The 21,783-nt window shown below is 52.6% G+C and overlaps 3 protein-coding genes across 4 annotated transcripts in view; 2 read left to right on the top strand and 1 right to left on the bottom strand.

Annotated features, from left to right (window-relative positions):
- On the top strand, nt 1-13,700 carry IP6K3 (inositol hexakisphosphate kinase 3). Its single transcript, XM_030292067.4, has 6 exons — nt 1-487; nt 4,472-4,816; nt 8,055-8,235; nt 9,592-9,764; nt 10,389-10,564; nt 12,313-13,700. Exons 1-6 carry the CDS (start codon nt 355-357, stop codon nt 12,763-12,765), a joined length of 1,461 nt encoding a protein of 486 aa, XP_030147927.4. The 5' UTR covers nt 1-354; the 3' UTR covers nt 12,766-13,700.
- Nucleotides 13,701-15,106: 1,406 nt separating this feature from the next.
- Nucleotides 15,107-19,090, top strand: UQCC2 (ubiquinol-cytochrome c reductase complex assembly factor 2). Its single transcript, XM_030291907.4, has 4 exons — nt 15,107-15,298; nt 17,811-17,885; nt 18,174-18,243; nt 18,913-19,090. The coding sequence occupies exons 1-4, from the start codon at nt 15,161-15,163 to the stop codon at nt 19,005-19,007; spliced, it is 378 nt and encodes a 125-aa protein (XP_030147767.1). The 5' UTR covers nt 15,107-15,160; the 3' UTR covers nt 19,008-19,090.
- Nucleotides 19,091-20,063: 973 nt separating this feature from the next.
- The window catches only part of ITPR3 (inositol 1,4,5-trisphosphate receptor type 3), a 36,963-nt gene continuing 35,243 nt past the window's right edge, over nt 20,064-21,783 (bottom strand). The window contains exons 57-58 of one of the 2 annotated variants that reach the window (XM_030291906.4): nt 21,225-21,386; nt 20,064-20,931 (exon numbers count right to left, since the gene is read on the bottom strand). In XM_030291906.4, the coding sequence (XP_030147766.4) occupies nt 20,863-20,931; nt 21,225-21,386 (231 nt within the window). In that variant the 3' untranslated portion in view covers nt 20,064-20,862. The remainder of the gene's footprint in view (nt 20,932-21,224; nt 21,387-21,783) is intronic. The other variant, XM_030291905.4, reaches the window with a different exon arrangement.

Raw genomic sequence — 21,783 nt, forward strand, 5'->3', positions numbered from 1 at the left:
ACGAAGGAGGATTTGGTGTCCCCCAGCCCCTGTCACCCCCCTGTGCCTCTCCTCCCCATCTCCCTGGGCTGTTCTTCCCGGTGTTTTGGGATCTCTGGGAAGCTCCATCCCTCTCCCAGTGTCATCCCGCTCTGCAGGGAGGTGACAAAGCCGAGCTGAGGGGGGAGTTCCGTGGAAATCAGATGGACAAATCCGCAGCTGTTTTCCTGGAGAGGCGATTTCCCAAGGCAGCCGGAGCCTTGGGCTCCTCTCGTCCTGTTCCCTGTCCCAGCCAGGCTGTTCCTGCCCAGCCCAGCCCTGCTGGAATGCCAGCTGGGCATTCCGGGCTCCTGCCAGCGCCGACGCACTCGGGCCATGCCCAAATGTTCCCTCATTGCTCCCTCAGGAGCTGCAGCGAGAGGCAGCGAGGAGCCCGGCCCAGGCAGCACCCCGAGGTCCCACAGCACCCCAAGGTCCCACAGCCCCCGGCACCCTCCTGCACCCCCAGGTGAGCTCTGGGCTCATCCCAGGGCAGGGTGGGCACGGCTTTGGAGGGGTGGGATGTTGGCAGGAAGGGATGGGAGCAGCAGGGATGGCATTTGGGGCTGGTGGGAGTCTCTGCATCGCCCTGGAGCTGGTGGCTCTGGGTTCTCCGTCGTGCTGGTGGAATGGCTGGAAAGCGTTGGGCTGGAGGAGGGGAGGGAGGTGCTGTGCAGGGCAGAAAGTGGGCAGGGGGCTGAGAGAACCTGTGCCCTGTTCTGCAGGGTGTGGTGGCACTGGGTCCTTTGGTGTTACTGTGCCCGTGGTGACACTGGGTCCCTGGTGGCACTGGGTCCCTGGTGGCACTGGGTCTGTGGTGGCACCGTGTCCGTGGTGGCACTGGGTCTGTGATGGCACTGGGTTCTGTGGTGGCACTGGGTCCCTGGTGGCACTGGGTCCCTGGTGGCACTGTGCCCATGGTGGCACTGGGTCCCTGGTGGCACTGGGTCCCTGGTGGCACTGGGTCTGTGGTGGCACCGTGTCCGTGGTGGCACTGGGTCTGTGGTGGCACTGGGTCCATGGTGGCAGCTGGTCTGTGGTGGCACCATGTCCGTGGTGGCACTGTGCCCGTGGTGGCACTGAGTCCCTGGTGGCACTGGGTCCCTGGTGGGACTGGCTCCCTGGTGGTGCCCGTGGTGGCACCGTGTCCCTGGTGGCACTGTGCCCGTGGTGGCACCGTGTCCCTGGTGGCACTGTGTCCCTGGTGGCACTGTGTCCCTGGTGGTGCCCGTGGTGGCACTGTGCCTGTGGTGTCACCGTGTCCCTGGTGGCACCATGTGCCAGCTCTGGGGCTCCGTGCAGGGCTGGCTGGGCTCCGGGTGAGCTGCAGCACCAGGAGCTGTGCCCACACACATCTCAGCCACTCCTTTTCTTGCCTTTTCCATGAAGCGAAAAACCCCCAGCGCAGTGCTTGGAACCGACTTTGGAGCTCTGGGATGCTCCTGGGGCGGGGAGGTGGCACGAGGGGACCCTGAGAGCACAGGGCTGTGCACAGAGCGCTGGGTTTTAGAGGGATTTTGCTTTTTAACACTCCTGGGTGTTTCTGCCACAAGGAGCCAGCCTGGCCTGGCTGTGCATTGCCACGGGGGAGTCCTGTTTGGGATGGGATGGGATGGGATGGGATGGGATGGGATGGGATAATGGGATGGGATGGGATGGGATGGGATGGGATGGGATGGGATGGGAGTAGGTGCCATTCAAAAATTAGCGAATGGAACCTGCCCAGTTCCTTTTGGCTCGGTTTGGAGTCGGGATGAACAACCCGTTTCCCTGAGGCTGCTTTGACATTTGGCCCAGCCTGGGAGCAGGGTGGGAGGTGACAGTGCCAGGGGAGCAGCGCTGGCCCCAGCACTGGGGCAGAACTCATCCAGCTCCAGCCCTGCCAGGAGCAGGGACACCTTCCATGCTTTCTCCAAAGCCCCATCCCCTTCCTGGAGAATGGAATATTTCTCTTCTATGCAGAGAAATGTTCTCCATATCCTCCTTCCCCGATATTTCCTGGCTCACCTCCACCTGCAGCACCTGAACTGCTTTTCCTTTAGCTGGGGGAAAAATGCTGACAGATTCTGGTTTTTCTTGGAGGGTCTTGATTTATCTGTAATTCCGTGTATTTTTAGTGACATAAATATCTCCTAGCTATTTGCGATACCTTGAGCCAGTGGAAGTGATTTATTTCCAGTGTCTTGTTTCAGGGGAGCTCAGTGTTCACAGGAACATTTATCTGCTCCGAATGGATGAGCTGCTTCCCAGCAGAAACTCCCAGAAAAGAACCTCCTTTTCCTACTGCAAATCCTGCTCTGAGTTTTGCTTGGGAGAAAACATTCGGGAGCTTTATCAAAGTGTGGATGCTTTTCCCCCAACTCCCTCTGCAATGCTGAGGTTGCCAGAGCTGTCAGGGGGTTGTGGCAGCTGAATCTGAGCCTTGGACTGTCTCAGAAGCACCAAAGGATTTAAGTCGTGTTGTTCCCTGCTCCAAAGAGGTGTTATGACAAATCCGCTTGCTTTTGGCTTTTCTCCTTCTTTTTAAGGATGGAAGGAAGGGGAGGGGGAGGGCACAGCCACACAAAACAAACCACAACAAACCTGCGGCTCCTGAGGCAGAAAATCCTCTTTAAAAATTGCCACAACTTAACAAAATGCTTTTATTAACGCCCAGGGAAGCTCCGAGGAGCTGCTTTGTTCCCGGCTGGAAAGCGCTGGGCTTTCTGGGCTCTCTGCTGTTCCCTGTGTTATAAATGAAAATTTGTCCAGACAAATTAAGATGAAAAAATAAAATATTTATTTTGCAAGCAAATTCTATCTAGCCAGCCACAAGGAAAGAACAGAGCCGAGCCCGGGGTTGGCCCTGGGTGTGCAACAAGGAGTCAGCCTCAGCAGAGGTTTTCCTCTGTGCCCACACACCTCCAGCCTGGCACAAGAGGTTTTTATAGGGAAAATTCTGCCTGAGGCCAAGATTTCAGCAATCAGTCTTTTCTTCTATTCAGAGTCCATGGACCCGTCCTCAAATGATGATTTTAATCATTTTTCCCCCATCCCTGTGAGTCTGGCATGTGAAGTGTTCATCTCTGGTGTGAAGCCAGGCTGCTCCAGCACCAACATCAGCTCCTTTTTGTCACCCTTGGTGCCTGTGGGATGAAATTCCTGATGTCCACGAGCCATCCGTGGGTTTCCTGTGAGGAATGGGGGAAGGAGCAGGTGTTGGTGGGTGCTGCTGCTGGGGATGCACCACGGATGTGCTCCGTGATTTTCCTACACTGCTGCTTTAGAGCCGAGCCTTGCTGCTGTCAGAATCAAGGAGGAATTTCTGGAATCAGGGCTCAGGGTGAAAAGCTGGGTGTGAGCCCTGCTGTGACACATCCACATCCCCCTGGGTGTGTGTGTCAGCCTGGCAAGGAAATGCTGCTGCTGCTGCTCTGCTGTTCTGTGACAGGGAATGTCCCAGGCTGAGGTTTTTTTGGAAGGTGCAGGAATTGTTGCTCACCCCTCCAGCAGTGTTGTAGAGCAAGGGAGTGCCTGGGGACTTGCAGGGGCTTTGCAGCAGCGCTGCTGTGCAGGGAATGTCCATGGCTGTGGGAATCCAGGGCTTCCCTCTGGCTGCCCTGGCAGGTCTGGGACCCTGGCAGGGGTCAGGAACCCCCCTGGACAGAGCCCCCAGAGACACTGGCTGTGATCTCTGTCCATGGAAAAGAGTTTTCAATCTTACAGGATGAATTACCAGCTCTAAGTGTTTGATATCAGTAATAATTAAGTGTGACATGGGTGCAAAAGTAAAATTTTAGGTTTCTAGATTAGGGGTTCAGAGGGGACAAGATGGAGGAAATTGGGTGTGCCTTGTCCTTTTTCTCCTTCTTCATGCCCTCCATGTTTCACTGTGGTGTTGGCATTTTTCTGTTGGTTCAGGCTGGGGACACACTGTCCAACGTAGGTGACAGATATTGGCACGTTATTGTAAATCCAGCACAGGTAGTTTGTGGTATTTAATGTTTGTACCATCCCACTGAGGGCAGAGCCCCACACGCTGCCCTGCAGGACAGAGCTGCGGCAGGGCAGCAGAACATGTTAGAGATAAACAGAATAAACAACCTTGAAACAGCACAGAGGAATTATGGCTTCTGCTTTGGCAGCGGGGCTGAAAGACAGAGACTTTCTACAATCTCAGAATCATCAATACCTCAGATTCCGACACAAGGGAAGGACTGGGACCACCCTAACACGGCCTGTGGGACAAACTGGGGGTGTTTCACAGCATCAATTCAGTGTGCTAACCCTGCTGCATTGATGAGGCCACTGCTTTAATTCACAGCTCTTGTCCCCAGCAGATCAAAACTGGTCCTTTCCTGGACTCTATGTCAGGCTGGGGCTCCCTGCCAGCCCCTGGGCACTGACAGACTCATCCCACCCAGCTGCTGGGTCACCCTTCTCCTCTAACTCCTTCCTCCCCTCTCTTTTGCAGATCCCATTAGTGACAGACCAGCGTGGAGGAAAACCCAGCGTGGGGGAAACAGCAGAGCGGGTGAAAAGTGGCATTGCCCTGCCCGTGCCAGGCTGCGTTTCCCAGCTCTGTGCCCTGCTGCTGAGGGGGCTGGAGCTCCCCGGGCTGTGCCTGGCACCATGGTGGGGCAGAGTGCCCATCCCAGGGCTGCTGTGCTCCTGCAGCCCTTCGTGCACCAGGTGGGCGGCCACAGCAGCATGCTGACCTACGACGAGCACACGGTCTGCAAGCCCCTGGTGTCGCAGGAGCTGAGCTTCTACGAGTCCCTGCCCCTGGCCATGAGGCAGTTCACCCCTCAGTACAAAGGTAAGGGGAGCTACAGAGCTCCCAGATCCCTAAAAACCATCCCCAGCTGCTGCAGAGGATTTTCCTGCCTGCCCCATCCTGATCCCCCCCGTTCCCAGCTGACTCTCTCAGCCCCTGGAAAGCAGCACCAGCGTTTTTTAAGACATCCTCCCTCCCTTCTCTTTCTTATTCCTTCAGTATTTTCTGCTTTTACTGCCAGACTCGTGCTGCTCATAAAGCTCCTGACCCTGGCTTTTGGGGGAGGCGAGAAGCTCGGTTGTCACGTAAAAACTTAAAATATCTCTTGGTCCTTCGGCGTTACAGCAAAGAGCTCAGTCAGCCACGGCTCCAATGTGCTTCCAGCCCAATCTCTCCCTTTCCCAGAAAGTCAGGGGCCTCTGCAGATTTATGGGACAATATTGAAAAGATGCTTAAGGGAGAAAAGTTTCCTTGGAGTGGTTTCCTCTGGCAGGAGCTGGGGTTTGGTGCTGCAGCACTGGGCCCTCACTGATAAAACCATTAAGCAGTCCCAGTTTAACCAGTCCAGGAGTGCCCTTGTTATTCAAACCTTTGTGTCTTTTCTTCTCCTATTTCAAATCCTAGAGAATTTTATGATGAAGGGTAATTAAAAAGCAATTCTCCAATCTGGCATTGGGCTCAGAGGTTTATTCCTCTCCTGGCTGTCCCAGCCCTGCTGCCAGGCAATTAAAGAGCTGGAACACTTTCCTGTGGGGATGATGAGGGGGATGATCCTGGTGGCTCCATCCACACGTAGCCATGTACCTCATCTCTATTTCTGGGCTGTGGGAACAGCCCTGGGACTGTTACATAATGGTGACATTCCATGCAATGGTGACACTCAGTGCAATAACGATGGCATTCTCCACAATGAGGATCAAATATCATTCAAGCCTCACCCCGAGCCCGTGGCTTTTGCTGCTCACCTCGCCCATATCAGGAATTTTGGTGACCTTGGGACTGACTTTTACCCCCTTTGAAGGCCCTGCTGTGTCCCAGTTGAGCTCACAGCGGGATGCTGGGCTTGTTTTCCAGCCCAGCTCTGCTCAGGCTCCCAGCGCCCCGGGCAGTAGAGATGAATGTGCTTGTAAACACAAAAATAAACCCACGAGGGCAGAATTACAGAATGAAACCTCCTGAGAGCCTCTGGGATGACTCCAGCGTGGTGACAGCACCCAGAAATACCCTCTGGCTCCTGGCTGGTGGCGGCAGGAGGGGCTCTGGGGTGTCAGTGACACCAAAAAGGCACCCAAAGCCTTTGGAGGATGCAGCAAAGGAGCAGCTCTGGGGGTTGTCTGCCACACACAGGTCACGGCAGGACACCTGCAAACCCCTGTGGGATCCCCCCAGCAAACAAAAACCACATTCCAGGCTGATCTGTAGGTTTTTTGAGAGCTGAATTTCCAGCTGGGAGGAGGGAGAGGATCACATTCCCTTCCAATATAACGCTCCCTTTGAAAATCTCCCCATTAATTTTCATATTAATGGCTGATATTTAACAATTCTTACTTTCACGCTATATAGAAGTTTTTTGGGGCCAGCCTGTCAGCACTATGCAAATGAGCACAGCCCTGCTGACTGCAGGCAGGAACTGGGACAGTTTTTAAGGTTATGGTGTTTGCAATCGAGGGCTCTGGTTGCCTCCCAGTGCCTTTTTTAAATGAAAAATGCTTTGATTTAGGGAAAAGACACGCTGGCTTTTTTTTTTTTTTTTTTTTTTTTTCATGCCTACATCCCCTGAAAATGTGAAGCAGTCATCCAGGCTGAGAGGAGATTTGTTTGCTCTCAGAAATATGGATTTTTTTAAGAACAGGACTCAGGGAAAAGGTAATGCTGGAGCCTGAGCAAGATGGAACTCCCTGAGCTCACCACAGAGGGCTGGGAGGGCTAAAAATATTGTTTTTTTCCCCTAGTGAAGGTTTGCAGCCCCTCAGCTCCCTCAGCAGAGCAGAATGGGTAGAGTCCCCCCCATTTCTGTGTAAAGTCAGCCTGTTCACAATAATGCTGATTGTACAGCAGAAGGGACCAGGAATGGCTGTGGGGAGGGAAAAGCATCCAAACCCAAGGTTTTGGGGTGCAGGATGACCAATTAGGTCAAAGCTGGATTGTCTGGCTGTAAGGCTTACTGAGTTTCTTAATAAATATAGGATAACATAGTATTAGATGATATAATAAACCAATTAATCAACCTTTGCAATCATAAAGTCAATGCTAATTATTCCCTACAGCGACAACCACCTCCCTGGGCAGACAACTGCAGTGCCCAATCATTCTTTCAGCGAATTTTTTTTTTTTTTTTTTGATTTTTAACCTAAACTTCCCGTGGTGCAGCTTCAGGCTGTGCTCTGAGGAGGCTCAGGGAGCCGTGGCAGAGCTGTGGGAGCGGGCTGGCGTTATCAGCCTTTCCCAGAAAGGTCAGAGCTGGTGGCACTGAGCTCCGTGGCCATTCCTGCGCTGTCACTTGAGACCAGCACACAGCCGGCCCCGTGCCAGGGATGGGCTCGTGTTGGGCTAAATCCGTGCTGGACTGGCTGGCATTTGAGCCCTGTGATTCCTGTTCCTGTCAGAGTCAGGGAAAATTGCGATGTTCAAATGCAGAATGGTGTTTTAAGCACTCAGGGTGGAAAAAAATAACCTCCGGTCACAGTCCTGGTCCCTGTTGGGTACAAACAGGGATGTGTGACACTCCAGCCCCCCGTGGGATATCTGGGAGGTGGTTCTTGGTGCTGGGGGAAGGGCACAGCCATGACAATGTGTGGGCAGCACTGCCAGGCCCTGGCCACATCCCTGCCCTGCTCCTGGAGCTCTCCAACTAAAAGGAGCTGTTGGCACGCTGCGTGTCCTTGGAAAACGCCTTGTCCCCAACCCTGTCTTGCTTCCTGCCAATGAAAAGTGTTTCCAGCCTTGTGCTGTCTTTAAAAAAAGCACTTAAATCCCTTGTGATAAATAAGCTGGGAGCTCCTGGGCTTTTCTGGGTCACAGCAGAACTCAGAGGGGTGGGGAACAAAGGAATGTGGGGTTCAGAGGAGACACGTTTCAAACTGAGCTTTGAGAGGGGGAACACTTGAAAATCCTGAGAGAGTTTTCCAGGGTCTCAGCCTAATGATGCTTTATTGGGCTTGAAATCAGAGTGGGATCAGTAAAAGGCCACCTAAACATCAGGTGGTGGCCAGGTGGTGGCCAGGCCTTGGTGATACCCCAGGGGCTCATCTCTGTCTCGTTTATTTTCCCTTCTGACCAGGCATCGTGTCCGTGCACCTCAAGAAGGACAGCCTGGGCAACCTGACCCTGCTGGCGAGCCCTGGCCTGGGCCAGCAGGACGGCTGCGGCCGCCTGGACAGTGCCGGTGGTGACCCCGCGGTCACCCTGTGGCACAGGTGCAAGTGGGGCCACACCCAGGTCACCAAAACCTTCAAAGACAGGTGAGGGTCGGTCACTGCCTGCCATCCTCCTGGCTGGCATCTGCCACTTGGTGGGGATGGGATGGGTTTGGGATGGGTTTGGGATGGGGTTGGGATGGGTTGGGATGGGGCTGGGATGGTTTTGGGATGGGTTGGAATGGGTTTGGGATGGGTTTAGAATGGGTTGGGATGGGTTTGGAATGGGTTGGGATGGGGTTGGGATGGGTTGGGATGGGGTTGGAATGGGTTGGGATGGGGTTGGGATGGGGCTGGGATGGGGCTGGGATGGGGTTGGGATGGGTTTGGGATGAGTTTGGGATGGGGTTGGGATGGGTTGGGATGGGTTGGGATGGGTTGAGATGGGTTTGGGATGGGGTTGGGATGGGTTTAAGATGGGTTGGGATGGGTTTGGTGGTCCAGCTGTGGGTTTAGGGCAAAAGCAGGACCCAGCCAAGGTGAAGAACAGCAGAACCAAGCCCTGTGTGTGTGGTTCTGCTCTTCCCCAGTGTGGGGACAGAGTGAGGTGGATCTGGGATATTGTTGCTCAAATATCTGCCTCAAGTTCTGCTCTAAACCCCATTCCTTGGAGCACAGCAGGCTCCAGGAGAGGGAGAACACTCACTGAGCATGGAATGTCCTTTGCTGGCAGCAGAGGGGCTTCAGTGCCATCCCATCCCATCCCATCCCATCCCATCCCATCCCATCCCATCCCATCCCATCCCATCCCATCCCATCCCATCCCATCCCATCCCATCCCATCCCATCCCATCCCATCCCATCCCAAACCCAGTGCTCCCAGCACCTCTGCCTCACAGAAGTTTTCTGCAGGACATCCTTCATCCCAAACTGGTTCAGAGCAGCCCTGGGCCACCTGGGACTGGAGGTGGAATATTCCTGCTGCCTTTGGAGAGATGGGAATGGTGGAATTGGGATGAGCAAGACCAAAGAATGACCACCCAAGGAGAACAGATCTTCTCATCAATCTTTCCCTCTCTCCCCTCCTTGGAGACAGCCCTTCCAAATTGGGAATCATTCCCATTGTTGGAGCATTTGCCTGTGCTGTGCCCATTAGTTGGATAAATAGAGATCCCTGGCAGCTGAGGCTGTGAATGACTTTTTAAGGGAGCCAGAACACTTTAAATTATAATGAAAAAAAAAAAGTATTGGCAGGCAGCAATAGCTGGCTTTCTGAAAATTACTGTTATGGAGTAACAAAGGATCTCTGCAGGTTGGACATGATCAATATGGTTCCATTGAGAGTCCCTGAAAATCCACCTTATCAAGTTTGAGGCTCTACAGGAAAAAATAAAATGGGGAAGAGAATATTCTCCTCTGGAGCTTCTAAACCTGACGTGTCCCTTTGTGTGCTTTGTCTAGCTGCCCTGGGAAGATGCTTTTGAGGACAGACCTTCAGTACCACACAGATTCCCTCTTGGAAGATGCAAATGGGAAGCAGCCAGAAAGGAAGAGCTACAACCCCTGGGGACTGCACTGTCACCGGCAGCACCTGAACCGCATGTCCTCCAAGCACAATGAGAACAAACTTCATCGTATCCTTTCTCCTCTCTCCCCTCCAGCACAGTCCTGGCTACAGATAACAGCTGGGAATCAGTGTAGGGTTTATTGCAGCGGGATGCATCCCCTCCTCTGCACAGACTCTGGGAAAAGAAGGAATATTCTCTGTTATCTTCTAAAAAAAAAAAAAAAAAGAGAAAGAAAAAAGCCCACACCATTTCTGATAAAGAGTTCTCAGCAGAAGTCAAAGATCCCCTTGGCATACATTTAAAAATACAACTATACAGGAATTAGCAGCTGCCTCGCCTTTTATTTTCCTATTACACTTCATTACCCACCAGTCATGTGAGTAATAGAGTTTAACTTCCCCCACCCACCGGAGCGAGCTCAGCACCTAGGGAAGGTGTCAGAGTGACAGCCCAGGGCTACGGTGTCACTGGAGAATGGAGCTGTTGGGGCTTTAATTGGTAGGGCTGTAGTACAGTAAATTAACTGGAATTGGCAGCAGGAGGCCCATAGCAATGACACGTCGGAGAAATTGGCTGAGAAAGTCTCATTACAGTTGTGAGCTGTTATGGAGAGTGTCAGCAGTTGCTTTGATTTAAGGCCTCTTTCAATTAGAATATAAAAGTCCTGGGTTTGCCTTGACTCACGCTCAGAGTTTCTCCTGCTGGAGAACGTGGTGTCCAAGTACAGCTATCCCTGCATCCTGGACCTGAAGATGGGCACTCGGCAGCACGGGGATGACGCCTCGGAGGAGAAGAAAGCCCGGCACATCAAGAAGTGTGAGCAGAGCACCTCGGCCTCGCTGGGCGTGCGCATCTGTGGGATGCAGGTAAAGCCTCCATCCCCTCAGGATTTAAGTGCTTTTTTTTTGTTGTTGTTGGTTCCCCTGTTGGTTCTTCCCTTGGAACCAAGCTGGAATCTCCAGGGGTTCTTGGCTGGTGTGAATTGAAGCAGTTTATTCTCTTTTCCCCTCAAACACGGGCAGTAAAAAGTGGCCACTTGTGGGAGTTGTTAAAATCAGAAGGTTTTGGGAAAGCTGCGAAAGGCAGGCCTCAGAAACAGCAGAATTGCTGTTAGAGCTAAGCAGTAGCCTTAAGATTTTGATGAGGTTCTCCAAGCCAAAAATGTAGCCATGGTCCGGCCCATCGTGCGGGGTGGGGTTGGGGTTGCTTTTGGAGCCTTTGAAGGTGGTGTGGGCAAAGTCTATCATCCTCACATCCACCCTGGAGGGGTTCGTGCCCTGAGTTTTTGGGAAGGAGAGGTGTTGATCCGTGCTCTCCTTGTGCTCCTGCCCGTCGTAAATGATGAGGAGGGAGCTGGAGTAGAACCTGTAGGAGCTTTGCTTCCTGATCACCGCCAGCAGAGCCTTGAGGCGCAGGATGATGGGCTCCAGCAGGTCGGTCCTCAGCTGGTTCCCGTTGCACAGGAACTGCCACAGAAATCTTTGAGATTTGTCAGCAGAAAAGTTATTTAAGAAGTAGAAATTAGGGACAAATAGAACAATGGTCTGTGTATTAAATCTTGGATAGAATAACTCCCTAAGCTACAGAAAGTATATCTAGTGAAATATTAGGAAGAACCCTCTGATTTTAAGCATTCTCACAGCTGCTCGGCTCTGTGTCCTCTCAGAGAGGGTGTCAAAAGTGGCACATTTAGGGTGACCCTTTCTCTGTGCCACTGTCACCTGTGTGAGCAGCTGGAACCCTTCACCCCATCTGAGAAGCTGCTTTTACACACAGATTGCTGCTCAGCGCTTGGCTGCTGCATGAAAAAACCCCAAAAGCACCACATTGCCTCACTTGTGCTTTCACTGAGCTGTGAGAACCAGGGGTTCATTTTGAACTAAATTTCTCCTCCTGGAAATCCCCATCCTTCCTCCTGGAAACCCAAACCACACGTTTCCCTCACTCACTATTTCTCAAGCAGGTTTCAAAACCCTGCCTGAAGGATAATTTGACAGTAATGAGAATAGAATATGAAGCAAAATATATAAAGTCAAAACCCATGTCCTTTTCTGACCTCTAGCATCCTCATACAGGCAGAGTTGAACTTCAGTGGTCATATTGATCCTTGGAGTGGCTACCTAGAACAGAGGCTAGACAGAGTTAAGATAATAAAGTGGGTATTTATTAAAATTAATAGATACACCTTGGGCAGTAAAAAGCCTCCCAGAGGCTACACCCAAGATGGACGATGATCACAAGTTTTTCAGACAGATATAACTTTGGTCCATTTGCATATCAGGGGTTAATTCTCCAATTACAGCTTCAGGTAATGAAGTCATTGACCCTCAGTTTGCTCCTCCTCCTCAACTCACTTTTGTTTATACTTTTCAGGGCCTGAGGCTGTAGGGTGTCCTTGGGTTCCAGGCCCAGAGGAATTGTTTTGTCTGACCAAAGTGTGTCAGTGTCAAGTGTTAACAACTACCAAAGTAGTTATATGAAGTTTAGAGTTATGCACTAATGCAGAGCAGGATTTGAAAAATATAAATGCTAAAATCTTTATCTCTAAGGCATCATTCGTGAATCCCTCAGAACTCAGGATGATTTTATGGATTATTCCTCTGTTCCCTTCCAGGTTTACCAGGCAGACACCGGTCATTTCTTGTGCAAAGACAAATACTACGGGAGGAGGCTCTCTGCGGAGGGATTCCGGCAGACGCTGCGGCAGTTCCTGTGCAACGGGAACCAGCTGAGGACCGACCTGCTGGAGCCCATCATCCTGCGCCTCAAGGCTCTGCTGGCGGTGATCAGGAAGCAAAGCTCCTACAGGTTCTACTCCAGCTCCCTCCTCATCATTTACGACGGGCAGGAGCACAAGGAGAGCGCGGATCAACACCTCTCCTTCCCAAAAACTCAGGGCACGAACCCCTCCAGGGTGGATGTGAGGATGATAGACTTTGCCCACACCACCTTCAAAGGCTCCAAAAGCAACCCCAACCCCACCCTGCACGATGGGCCGGACCACGGCTACATTTTTGGCTTGGAGAACCTCATCAAAATCCTTCAGAGCCTGTTGGAAGGGAAGTGAGAATTTCTGTGAAACGGCCTGGATTTCCTAATGACTGATAGCCCTGAAAATCCTGCCTGGGATCGGCTGTGTGGGACCCTCTGGCCACGGAAAAATCGGGAAGTGCTGAAAACTCTCCGTGTGTTGTCACTGAACTGAAGCGTGGAAAGCAGAGAGCTGGAAGAATCTGCTCTCTCTGCCATCCAGCAGAAGATTTATTTTCCTTTCTGGTTTTACTGCTGTCCTTGATTTATTTGTGAGCCAAAGAAAGCATTGCTTGGGAAGAGTCTTAATGATAAACCAGGAGATGCTCGCCCCGCAGCCGAGCGGGAGGAGGGGGTTTGAGGCAGGAATGAACAGATGGAGCTTCCCTTTGGAGCTTCCCTTCCTGCTCCTGCTCAGGTGGGAGGGAAAAACACCCTCCAACATTCCCAGTGCCCTGGTCAGGATTCTCTGTGCATGTGTTCAGAGCCGCAACTCACCGAGCTTTAACATCCCTGTGGGGTTATAACAGGGAATTTTCCACGGATTTTCTAGGAGAGAGGCTCCACTGGGCTGGAAGTGTGGGAATGCGATGACTCTGTCAGGTATCAGCCACAAAAAGCATTCACATCAAGGGATTTTTGCTTAAAAAAAAAAAAAAAAACAAGAAAAAAAGAAAAAACAATGTGAGATTGAGTCAGGGACTGGACGTCAAAGGTCACCCAGAAATTCTTTGATACAAATACTGTGTGTGTGCGCGTGCGTGCGTGTGTGTGTTTGAAGGAGACAGTAACAAAAGACTCTAAAAAATAATGTTTACAGCTTTTGTGGACAGATTTTATTATTATGATGGAACAAACACAATTCCTTCCTGCATGGTGTGGGAAATCTGAAGGAGAAGTCCTTGCACAAGGAATAGAGCTACAGAACTCCACTACTGGGGAGAGGGGATATAAATAAAATTGTGAAAGTAACTCCCACCCTCGTCCATCTCTTTTTCCTTCCCACAGCATCCTTGAGGTGCATTATCCTTTGTTTAAGCCCATCATTTTTTAAGAGAGCCATTATTGCCGTGGGTTTAAACACCAGATCCCAAGGGAGACACTTCATTTGGATTTCCAGCAGAAAGCTGGGGAGCTGCTGCAATTTATAGCTGGAAAATTTCAGACATCTGGCCCAGTTGTGTGTTTGGCTTGGCCCCGAGTCCACCTGGGAAGACTCTTGTTCACAGTGCTGGGTTATTGCTTGACCACAAACTATAAAAAAAAAGCCACAAACACCCAATTTTAGTAGGGGTTGAGGTGCAGATTGTCCTGGCTCACACCAGAAGTCTGTGATAAGACTTTGTGGATGAGTTTTACAGAGCCACCTGAGCATTCTCAGGGTGCACAACAGGACACGGGTGGGACGAGGGATGGATGAGAAGAGTCTGAGTGTGACACCAACGCCAGAGCGCCTCGTTGGGAAACCCCTCACTCTTCATTGCTGCACAGAAAACAACTTGTTGGCCGAATAATTGGAAAAATCTCCATGTGCCCCCCTTTTCACCCCTCATACACCTGCACGGTGTGGCTGCCCCATCCCTGGCAGTGTCCTAGGGCAGGTTGGACAGGGCTTGGAGCAACCTGGGATAGTGGGAGGTGTCCTTGCCATGGCAGGGCGTGGGATGAGATGGGATTTAACTAAAACCTTCAACTAAAACCATCATAAATCCTGTGAGGAGTGGCTGAGGGAGCTGGGAAGGGTCTGGAGCACCAGGAGGGGCTGAAAGAGATGGGAAGGGTCTGGAGCACCGGGAGAAGCGGAGGGAGCCAGGAAGGGTTTGGAGCACCTGGAAAGGATGAGGGAGCTGGGAAGGGTCTGGAACACCAGGAAAAGCTGAAGGAGCCAGGAAGGGTCTGGAGCACCTGGAAAAGATGAAAGAGATGGGAAAAGTCTGGAGCACCAGGAGAGGCTGGAGGATCCAGGAAGGGTCTGGAGCACCTGGAAAGGATGAGGGAGCTGGGAAAGGTCTGGAGTACCAGGAGAGGCTGAGGGAGCCGGGAAAGGGGCTCAGCCTGGAGAAAAGGGGGATCAAGAGGGATCTTCTGTCTCTGCACAACCCCCTGACAATAGGGAACAGCCGGAGGGGCTCATGCTCTGCTCCCAGGGGCCACAACAAGGGAAAACGCCCTCAAGCTCAATTCCAACCTGAACCTCAAGCCAGGGGAAGTTCAGGTTGGAATTTCCTCACGGAAAGGGCGGTCAGGCTTTGGAAGGGGCAGTGTTGGAGTCCCCATGGCTGGAGGTGCAGCACTCGGCGCTCAGAGCCGCCCTCAGAGCGGACACCGGGCGCGGTCCGGCCCCGCCGCCCCTGAGGGGCTTTTCCCCCTCACGCGTTCCCGCCCAGCCGCGCCCGCACGTGACCCGGCGGCGTCCCACGTGACCCGGCGCCATGGCCGCCAGCCGCTACCGCCGCTTCCTGCGGCTCTGCGAGGAGTGGCCGGTGGAGGAGACCAAGCAGCAGCGGGACCTGGGCTCGTTCCTGCGCCAGCGGGTGGCACAGGCCTTCCGCGAGGGCGAGAACACGCCGGTGAGGGGCGGCAGGGCGGCAACGCCGCGGCGCCGGCCTGGGAGGGCGCGGGGAGGGGCGCAGCGGTGGTTCTGAGGGAGCTCTGAGGGAGCTCTGAGGGGGATGAGGAGCTCCGAGGGAGCTCTGAGGGAGCTCTGAGGGGGATGAGGAGCTCTGAGGGGGCTCTGAGGGGGATGAGGAGCTCTGAGGGGGATAAGGAGCTCAGGGGGCTCTGAGGGGGATGAGGGGCTCTGAGGGGACTCTTGAGGGGCTCTGAGCGGGCTCTGATGCAGTTCTGAGGGAGCTCTGAGGGGGATGAGGAGCTCTGAGGGGGCTCTGAGGGGGATGAGGGACTCTGAGGGGCTCTGATGCAGTTCTGAGGGAGCTCTGAGGGGGATGAGGGACTCTGAGGGGCTCTGATGCAGTTCTGAGGGAGCTCTGAGGGAGCTCTGAGGGGGATGAGGGACTCTGAGGGAGCTCTGAGCAGGCTCTGAGGGAGCTCTGAGGGGACTCTGAGGGGCTCTGAGTGGGCTCTGATGCAGTTCTGAGGGAGCTCTGAGGGGTCTCTGAGGGGGATGAGGGGCTCTGAGGGAGCTGTGAGGGGGCTCTGAGGTGCCAGGGCAGAGCGTGGGGCTCGGGGCTCTCTGGTGCTTCCCAGGCATCCTGAGCCCCAGAGGTGATGGAGTCCTGCTGCTCCCGGCTCCTCCCGGGCAGGGCAGGAGTGTGAGCACTCAGCAGCCTTTGGAGAGCACATCCCAGGAAATACCGGCCACAGGCTTGTGCTTCCATGGGGCAAAGTGTACCTGGGACACACTATTGCTACCTAAGACAGCAGGTTTGTATCCATGACCACCTGGTTTGTACCCTTGACAGTGGGTTCGTGACCAGGATAACAGGTTTGTACCCAGAATAAATGGTTTATGCCCAGGAAACCTGGTTGGTGCCCAGGACAATTTGCACCCAGGACACCTGGTTGGTCCCCTGGACAAATGGACACTGGATTTTGTACCCAGGATAAATGGTTTGTGCCCAGGACACTGGGTTTTGTACCCAGGATAAATGGTTTATGCCCAGGACACCTGGTTGGTGCTCAGGACAATTTGTGACCAGGACACCTGGTTGATGCCCTGGACAAATGGTTTCTACTCAGCAGGCCTGGTTGGACCCAGGACAGCTGTTTTATCCTCAGGATAACTGCTCTATACCCAGTTCTTGCACCCTTTACACCATGTTCTTTGGTGAACCCTGTTCCTGTGCTTATGGGAGCAGGGTGCAGGGATTTGGGAATGTGTCTGCTGTGCTGGAATCCAGTTAATTCCTGAGATCTCCTTACCCCGAGGGTGGGATGATGGGATGCTGCAGCACTGCCTGACACTGATGGAATGCAGCGGTTGTACAATTGAATTCCGCCTCCAGCTGTAATTCTGTTGGAGTTTAGGCTTTGCTGCTGAAATAAATTAGGGAATCCGATGCCTGACTTGGCTGCAGACCTTCCCAGGCACGGAGGTGTTGCTGCAGAATGCAAATGTGCCCTTTCTTAGCATAAAAACATTGTTCCAGAGATGCATTTTCAACCTCAAGGGGCCATTAGAGGCTCCTAATCCTGTACTGGTGACCAGAATAGTCTGCAGCCCACATTTTGGGAAGGGTTTTATTGCTTTTCCATATGCTCAGGACAGCTTAATGTGTTGCACCAGTTGGCTCCAAGATCCCAAAGCTGCCACTGATCCTGGAAATCTGAATTGATGCCTGCAGCAGTGGTAGCAATTTGTGTGTAGAGAGGTTGAATGTGCTGGCAGGAGGAGCTTCTAAGAGGGGAACTAGAGCCACAGGGCTTCTTTAGCCATCTAAAGGGATGAGATTTGCTGGATTTCCAGGGGAGGGATGGTGTTTGTGCCACCCTTTTAATGGCTGGATCTGCTGGAGGCTTGGCAGGGCCTGTTTGGGCTGCAGGACAGAGGTGGGGATCACCTGCAGGGGGATGTGGCTGTCCTTGTGTCCTCTCTCCTGCAGAGACCTTTTCCTTACTCTTCCTATTTCATCCTGACACCTTTCTCTTGGTGTTATTTTAACTCTTGACCTGTTTTAACCATTCGTGGACCAACACTGAGTTCTGGGGTGAGCTGGTCTCATTGTACGACAAAAAAATAAAAAAAAAACTAACTGGGAAAACATTGGAGTCTGGAAAAGCAGCTGAGCAGGGGCTGTGCCAGGCAGACACCAGGGTGGCAGGAAGGGCCACAGATTTCACAGCACCAGCCAATAACGTTCTCTGAGGCCGAGAATTCACTGCCAGATCTTGCTGATGCAGAGTTTCAGATCCAGCCTGGAAATCCCAGGTGTGCTATTCCTGCAGGCTGAGCTGGTGGGAGATGGAGGGGGAAAAGCTGGAGCAGGACAGCAGATGGACAGTATCCAGCAGTGCACTGGGAGTTCTGAGCTGCTCCTTGGTGGCCATTGTCCCTTGGAGCCAGGAGGGATTTTGCTGTGGAGGTGTAAAACCAGACTTGTGTGACACTTGTGTCCCCTGCAGATCTCCGACCCCGAGGCCTGTGACCAAATGTACGAGAGCTTAGTCAGGATCCACACCAATTTCTACAAAAACAAGGTGAGAGCTGTGGCACTGGCCACTGCCCCTCTCTTTGGAGGGGAGCCACCACCTGCTGCAGGATTCCTGGGAATGGCAGAATTCCTGGAATGCCTGAGGGACAGCTGAGGGGTGGATGCAGCCATGCCTGTGCTCACCCAGGGCAGCTGCTGGGTGAACAGGGCAGGCCTGGTTCTTGGTGTGGGTGAAACGCTCTCAGGCTGTGCCAGCTGGTGACACTTGCACCTTTTTCATGCACTACAAGTGACTTCTTTGTCTCTCTCCCTCCTTTTGCTGCTCTCCTGGAAGTACCCACGCCTGAAGGACACCACCTTCACCGGGGTGACAGTGGAGAACTGCAGGACGATCCTGGCCACAGGTACTGCTGCTGGGCTTGCTCTGAGAGGGCAGGGCAGGGGAAAGGGACATTTTGCATCCCTCCTCAGCCCCTGGCACTTAGGGGTACCAAGGGGCTGCCTGCAATTCTGTGGAGGAGTTGGATGAGGAGTAAGTTCAGGAATAATTCAATTGAGGAGTAACTCATTATTTTGGGGTGAAGAATCAATTGGATTTTGCACTGTCAGGAACCGCAGAGGGTTTGCAAAGGCTCTGTGGGGTCAGCCAGCAGGATCTGTGTGGAAGGAACACGTTTGCTACATCAGCCCAGCACTGAGCTCAGCTTCTGTTTCACCATCTTCCAATTCCCTTCATATTCCTCCTGTGCCAGACCTCGGGAAGGAGCGGGTGCCCCACGCAGAAATGCTCTCACCACATCCCTTATGAGGGGCAGAGCAGTTTTGTTCTGCTCCAGTTCCTAACTTTGATTGCAGCGCGTGGAAACTGAGCGTCAGTAGTTAGTGATAAGAGACTCCCTGCATTGATTGGAAGGGAAACCAACCTCGCCTCAGGCCCAGAATGAAAATTCATTAAGAAGAGAAGTCAGGAAAGGAAATTAGATGGAAGGCAGAGCTGTTTTAAGAGGGTTTCATTCCTCTGCTTTCCTGCTTATCTTCCTCTGGCCCCATCTCTGTCATTTCTCCTTTTGCAGACATTCTGAAACAGATGGAAGACAGGAAAAAAGGGACGTGGAAAAGACTGCGGGAAAAGTTCTCTGCCAAGAATCCTGAGGAGGACTTGAAGTGAGGGCGCAGCTCTCAGCTTCTCACTGTACATATCCCTGAAGCTCTGTGCGTTGCCATGATGAATAAAACCACTTATTCCTCTTAGCAACAGCATTTTTGTTCAGCCCTACCCTGTACGTTCATCATATTTAGTGCCTCCTTTTCTTTTCTGCTGAGAATCTGGGGCAGAACTTAACACATCCATGCTGGAGCAATGCAGGGAAGGGAACTTTGTGGTGTCAGACCTGGCCCTTTGTATCTCAAAAAATGGAACAGGCAGGAGCGGCCCAGAGGGAGGAGGTGCAGCTTTAAATGTTCTTGTGAAGGGAACAGAGAGGATGTGAAAACCTCGCTGTGCTTGTGTTTGTGTGTTAGCCCAGGGACCAGGGCAGCGCAGGGAGGGAGAACTTTAATCACCACATTTATTTTCCTTCGGAGGAGACAGGGAGGACAGAGGGTGACTTTGCCATGGTGACAGTGGAGCACTGCACGAGTTTAATTGAGATTTTAATCAGCTGCTGCAGAGCTGCTGCTGGAGGAGGCAGCTCAGTGCAGATTCCCCCCAGCCTGAGGAGAGGGATGTGTGGGTTAGTGCAGAGCTGAGGGTGAAGGCAGCATTAAATGACGTGCTGCTAGATGGAGCCATAAACACATTTCAAGTGTTCTGCAACTTCCCTGTTATGGGCTTTTTTATTCCTTTTTAGAGCTTTACTGCTTTCATCAGTGTCTGTTCTTGGGCTTGGAGCTGGGGCTGGCTTGGGAAGGATGAGTGTCTGGAGCAGAGCTGTGCCAGAGCTCCACAGCACCAACAGCTGCTCCTTTTTATGGGTTTCAGCAGTGATTTCCTGGCAGGCAGTGAAAGAATTTGAAACTGCAGCAGGCTCTGGTCCAGAGCTCCAGGAACCAAGGCTGGTGCTCATGGTGGCTCTTCATGGCAGCGTTTGGCAGGGGATGTGCAACACCTGGAGCTGGGAGCAGCGGGCTGGGAGCACCTTGGGTGCCAGCCCTGCTTGGGGTTCTGTTTGACAGCCCCATCACACACCAGAGGGCACAGGGAGGGGACTTCACCACCTTGAAGTTTTTGTTATAACATGATTCTGTATTTAATTTAGTTAAGGCAATTTACACTTCAGTTCTTAAGTAACAACGGTAACAACTAAAAAAACAAAACAAAACAAAAAAAAAAAAAGGTAGAACATGACACCAGAGATGAAACTAAAACACAGGACACCCCTTCACAGTGAACTCCTGTAAACCTGCAGGTTCCTACTACTGCTGCCCAAAGATCCTTGGTCCACAGAAGGCAAAAGACTTTTAGTTCCCACTAGGACAAGCTCAGCTCCTCATCTGGCAACTTAATTAAATTAAATCCACCTCCTTGAGTTCAGCTGCTCTTTACTGCACCACAGGATGAAGAGAATTCTGTAAATGGAGAGAGGTCAGCGTGGAGCAGGCACAGCTGATAACGAGGGCTGCTTGGCAAATACCCACAGGGACAAGTGGCACTCAGAATAAGTTAAATAGTGCGGCCCTACAGCTACTGACCCCACAGCCGAGGGGCTGGAGCACATGGAGATAAAGATACAACCCTCCACAGTTGCAAAATAAAAGAGTTATTGCAGTGAGGAATGAAAGTCCTGTATGGTTTATCTTCCTACGAGGGTGTTGGAAAAACACCTGGGCCCAGGTGTGGGGTGGGCTCCGGCCCGTCCCTGCTCCTGGCATTGCTTACAAGCGCTCTAAGGGAGATGCTGCCCGGGAAGCCCTTTCCATGTGGTCCATTGTCCCCAGGCAGTGACAGCCCACGCCTGGAGCCCAGGGAGGAGCAGCCTCCTCAGCTGGCGCAGGTGCAGTCCCTCGGTGGCTGGAGCTGTGTCTCAGTGGTTCATGGTGTTCTGGACATCCACAAACCCCATCCTCTGCCTGCGCTTCCGCTGCTCCGTCATCTGCAATTCCAACAAGGACGTGCTGAGGTAATTCCGGGCCCTCCTGCTCTTGGATGTGCTTCCCAAGTGTCTGACTCTGCTGCTTTGAGCCTCTGCCAGCAAACTCTGAGCTGGTGAGGCGCTTCCCAAACCCACGTGTCCCAAGTGTCCCCAGTTCCCCCAACAAAGAGCTGCAGGAGCCCTGTGCTTGTCATTGTGCTGCCTTGGGCAGGACCTGCCTCCCGCTCCCTGCCCTCAGTGGCTATTTTGGGAGGAACAGAGGGTTCCTACAGGGGATTTCCCATTTCCCATACCTGTTCCTTCAGCTCGTTCAGCTGGGAGGTGAGGTGGGACACGAGCTTCATGGTGGTGTTGAGTTTGTCCTGCAGATTGCGGATCTCGTTCTGCTCCCCTTCCCCTTCATTGCTGACCAGAGACATGGCTCGCATCCGGGGGAACCAGTCCAGGTTCTTGTTCTGGGAACGTTACCACGGACAAGGGGAGTTGGGGTGAGAGGTCAGAGAGGAGGAGGGAAGAGAGAGTTTGACAGGCAGCCTCCCTGTGCTTAGGGATTAAAGAAACTCTCTTTGCAAAAATCTGCAATTTTTCCATTTCTAGGCTGGTTCATGGGCTCAAGTGCAGAAGTTTTTCTTTCTTTGCTTTCCTTTCCCTCCCTTGCCTGGAAACCCCATTGAATCCCCACTCCCTGCTTGGTTCAACCCTTCAACTCACAGGACAAACCCTCAAACAGACCACGTGTTAAAAACCAGCAAAGAACGAACTCAGGCACTGCGCCATTAGCCAGTATTTTCCAAAAGGACTTCCCAGAGCTGTTTTTCCTTGGCCAGCCCCTTGTTCCCGGGGCAGGCAGGG

The sequence above is a fragment of the Taeniopygia guttata genome, chromosome 26, assembly GCF_048771995.1.
Source record: "Taeniopygia guttata chromosome 26, bTaeGut7.mat, whole genome shotgun sequence".
Lineage (NCBI taxonomy): Eukaryota > Metazoa > Chordata > Aves > Passeriformes > Estrildidae > Taeniopygia > Taeniopygia guttata.

Coding starts and splice junctions, on each gene's coding strand:
- IP6K3 (XM_030292067.4), top strand. CDS start 355: ATGCCCAAATGTTCCCTCATTGCTCCCTCAGGAGCTGCAGCGAGAGGC. Junction 488..4,471: donor GCACCCTCCTGCACCCCCAG/GTGAGCTCTGGG, acceptor TCTCTTTTGCAG/ATCCCATTAGTGACAGACCA. Junction 4,817..8,054: donor GTTCACCCCTCAGTACAAAG/GTAAGGGGAGCT, acceptor CCTTCTGACCAG/GCATCGTGTCCGTGCACCTC.
- UQCC2 (XM_030291907.4), top strand. CDS start 15,161: ATGGCCGCCAGCCGCTACCGCCGCTTCCTGCGGCTCTGCGAGGAGTGG. Junction 17,886..18,173: donor CCAATTTCTACAAAAACAAG/GTGAGAGCTGTG, acceptor CTCTCCTGGAAG/TACCCACGCCTGAAGGACAC. Junction 18,244..18,912: donor CAGGACGATCCTGGCCACAG/GTACTGCTGCTG, acceptor CTCCTTTTGCAG/ACATTCTGAAACAGATGGAA.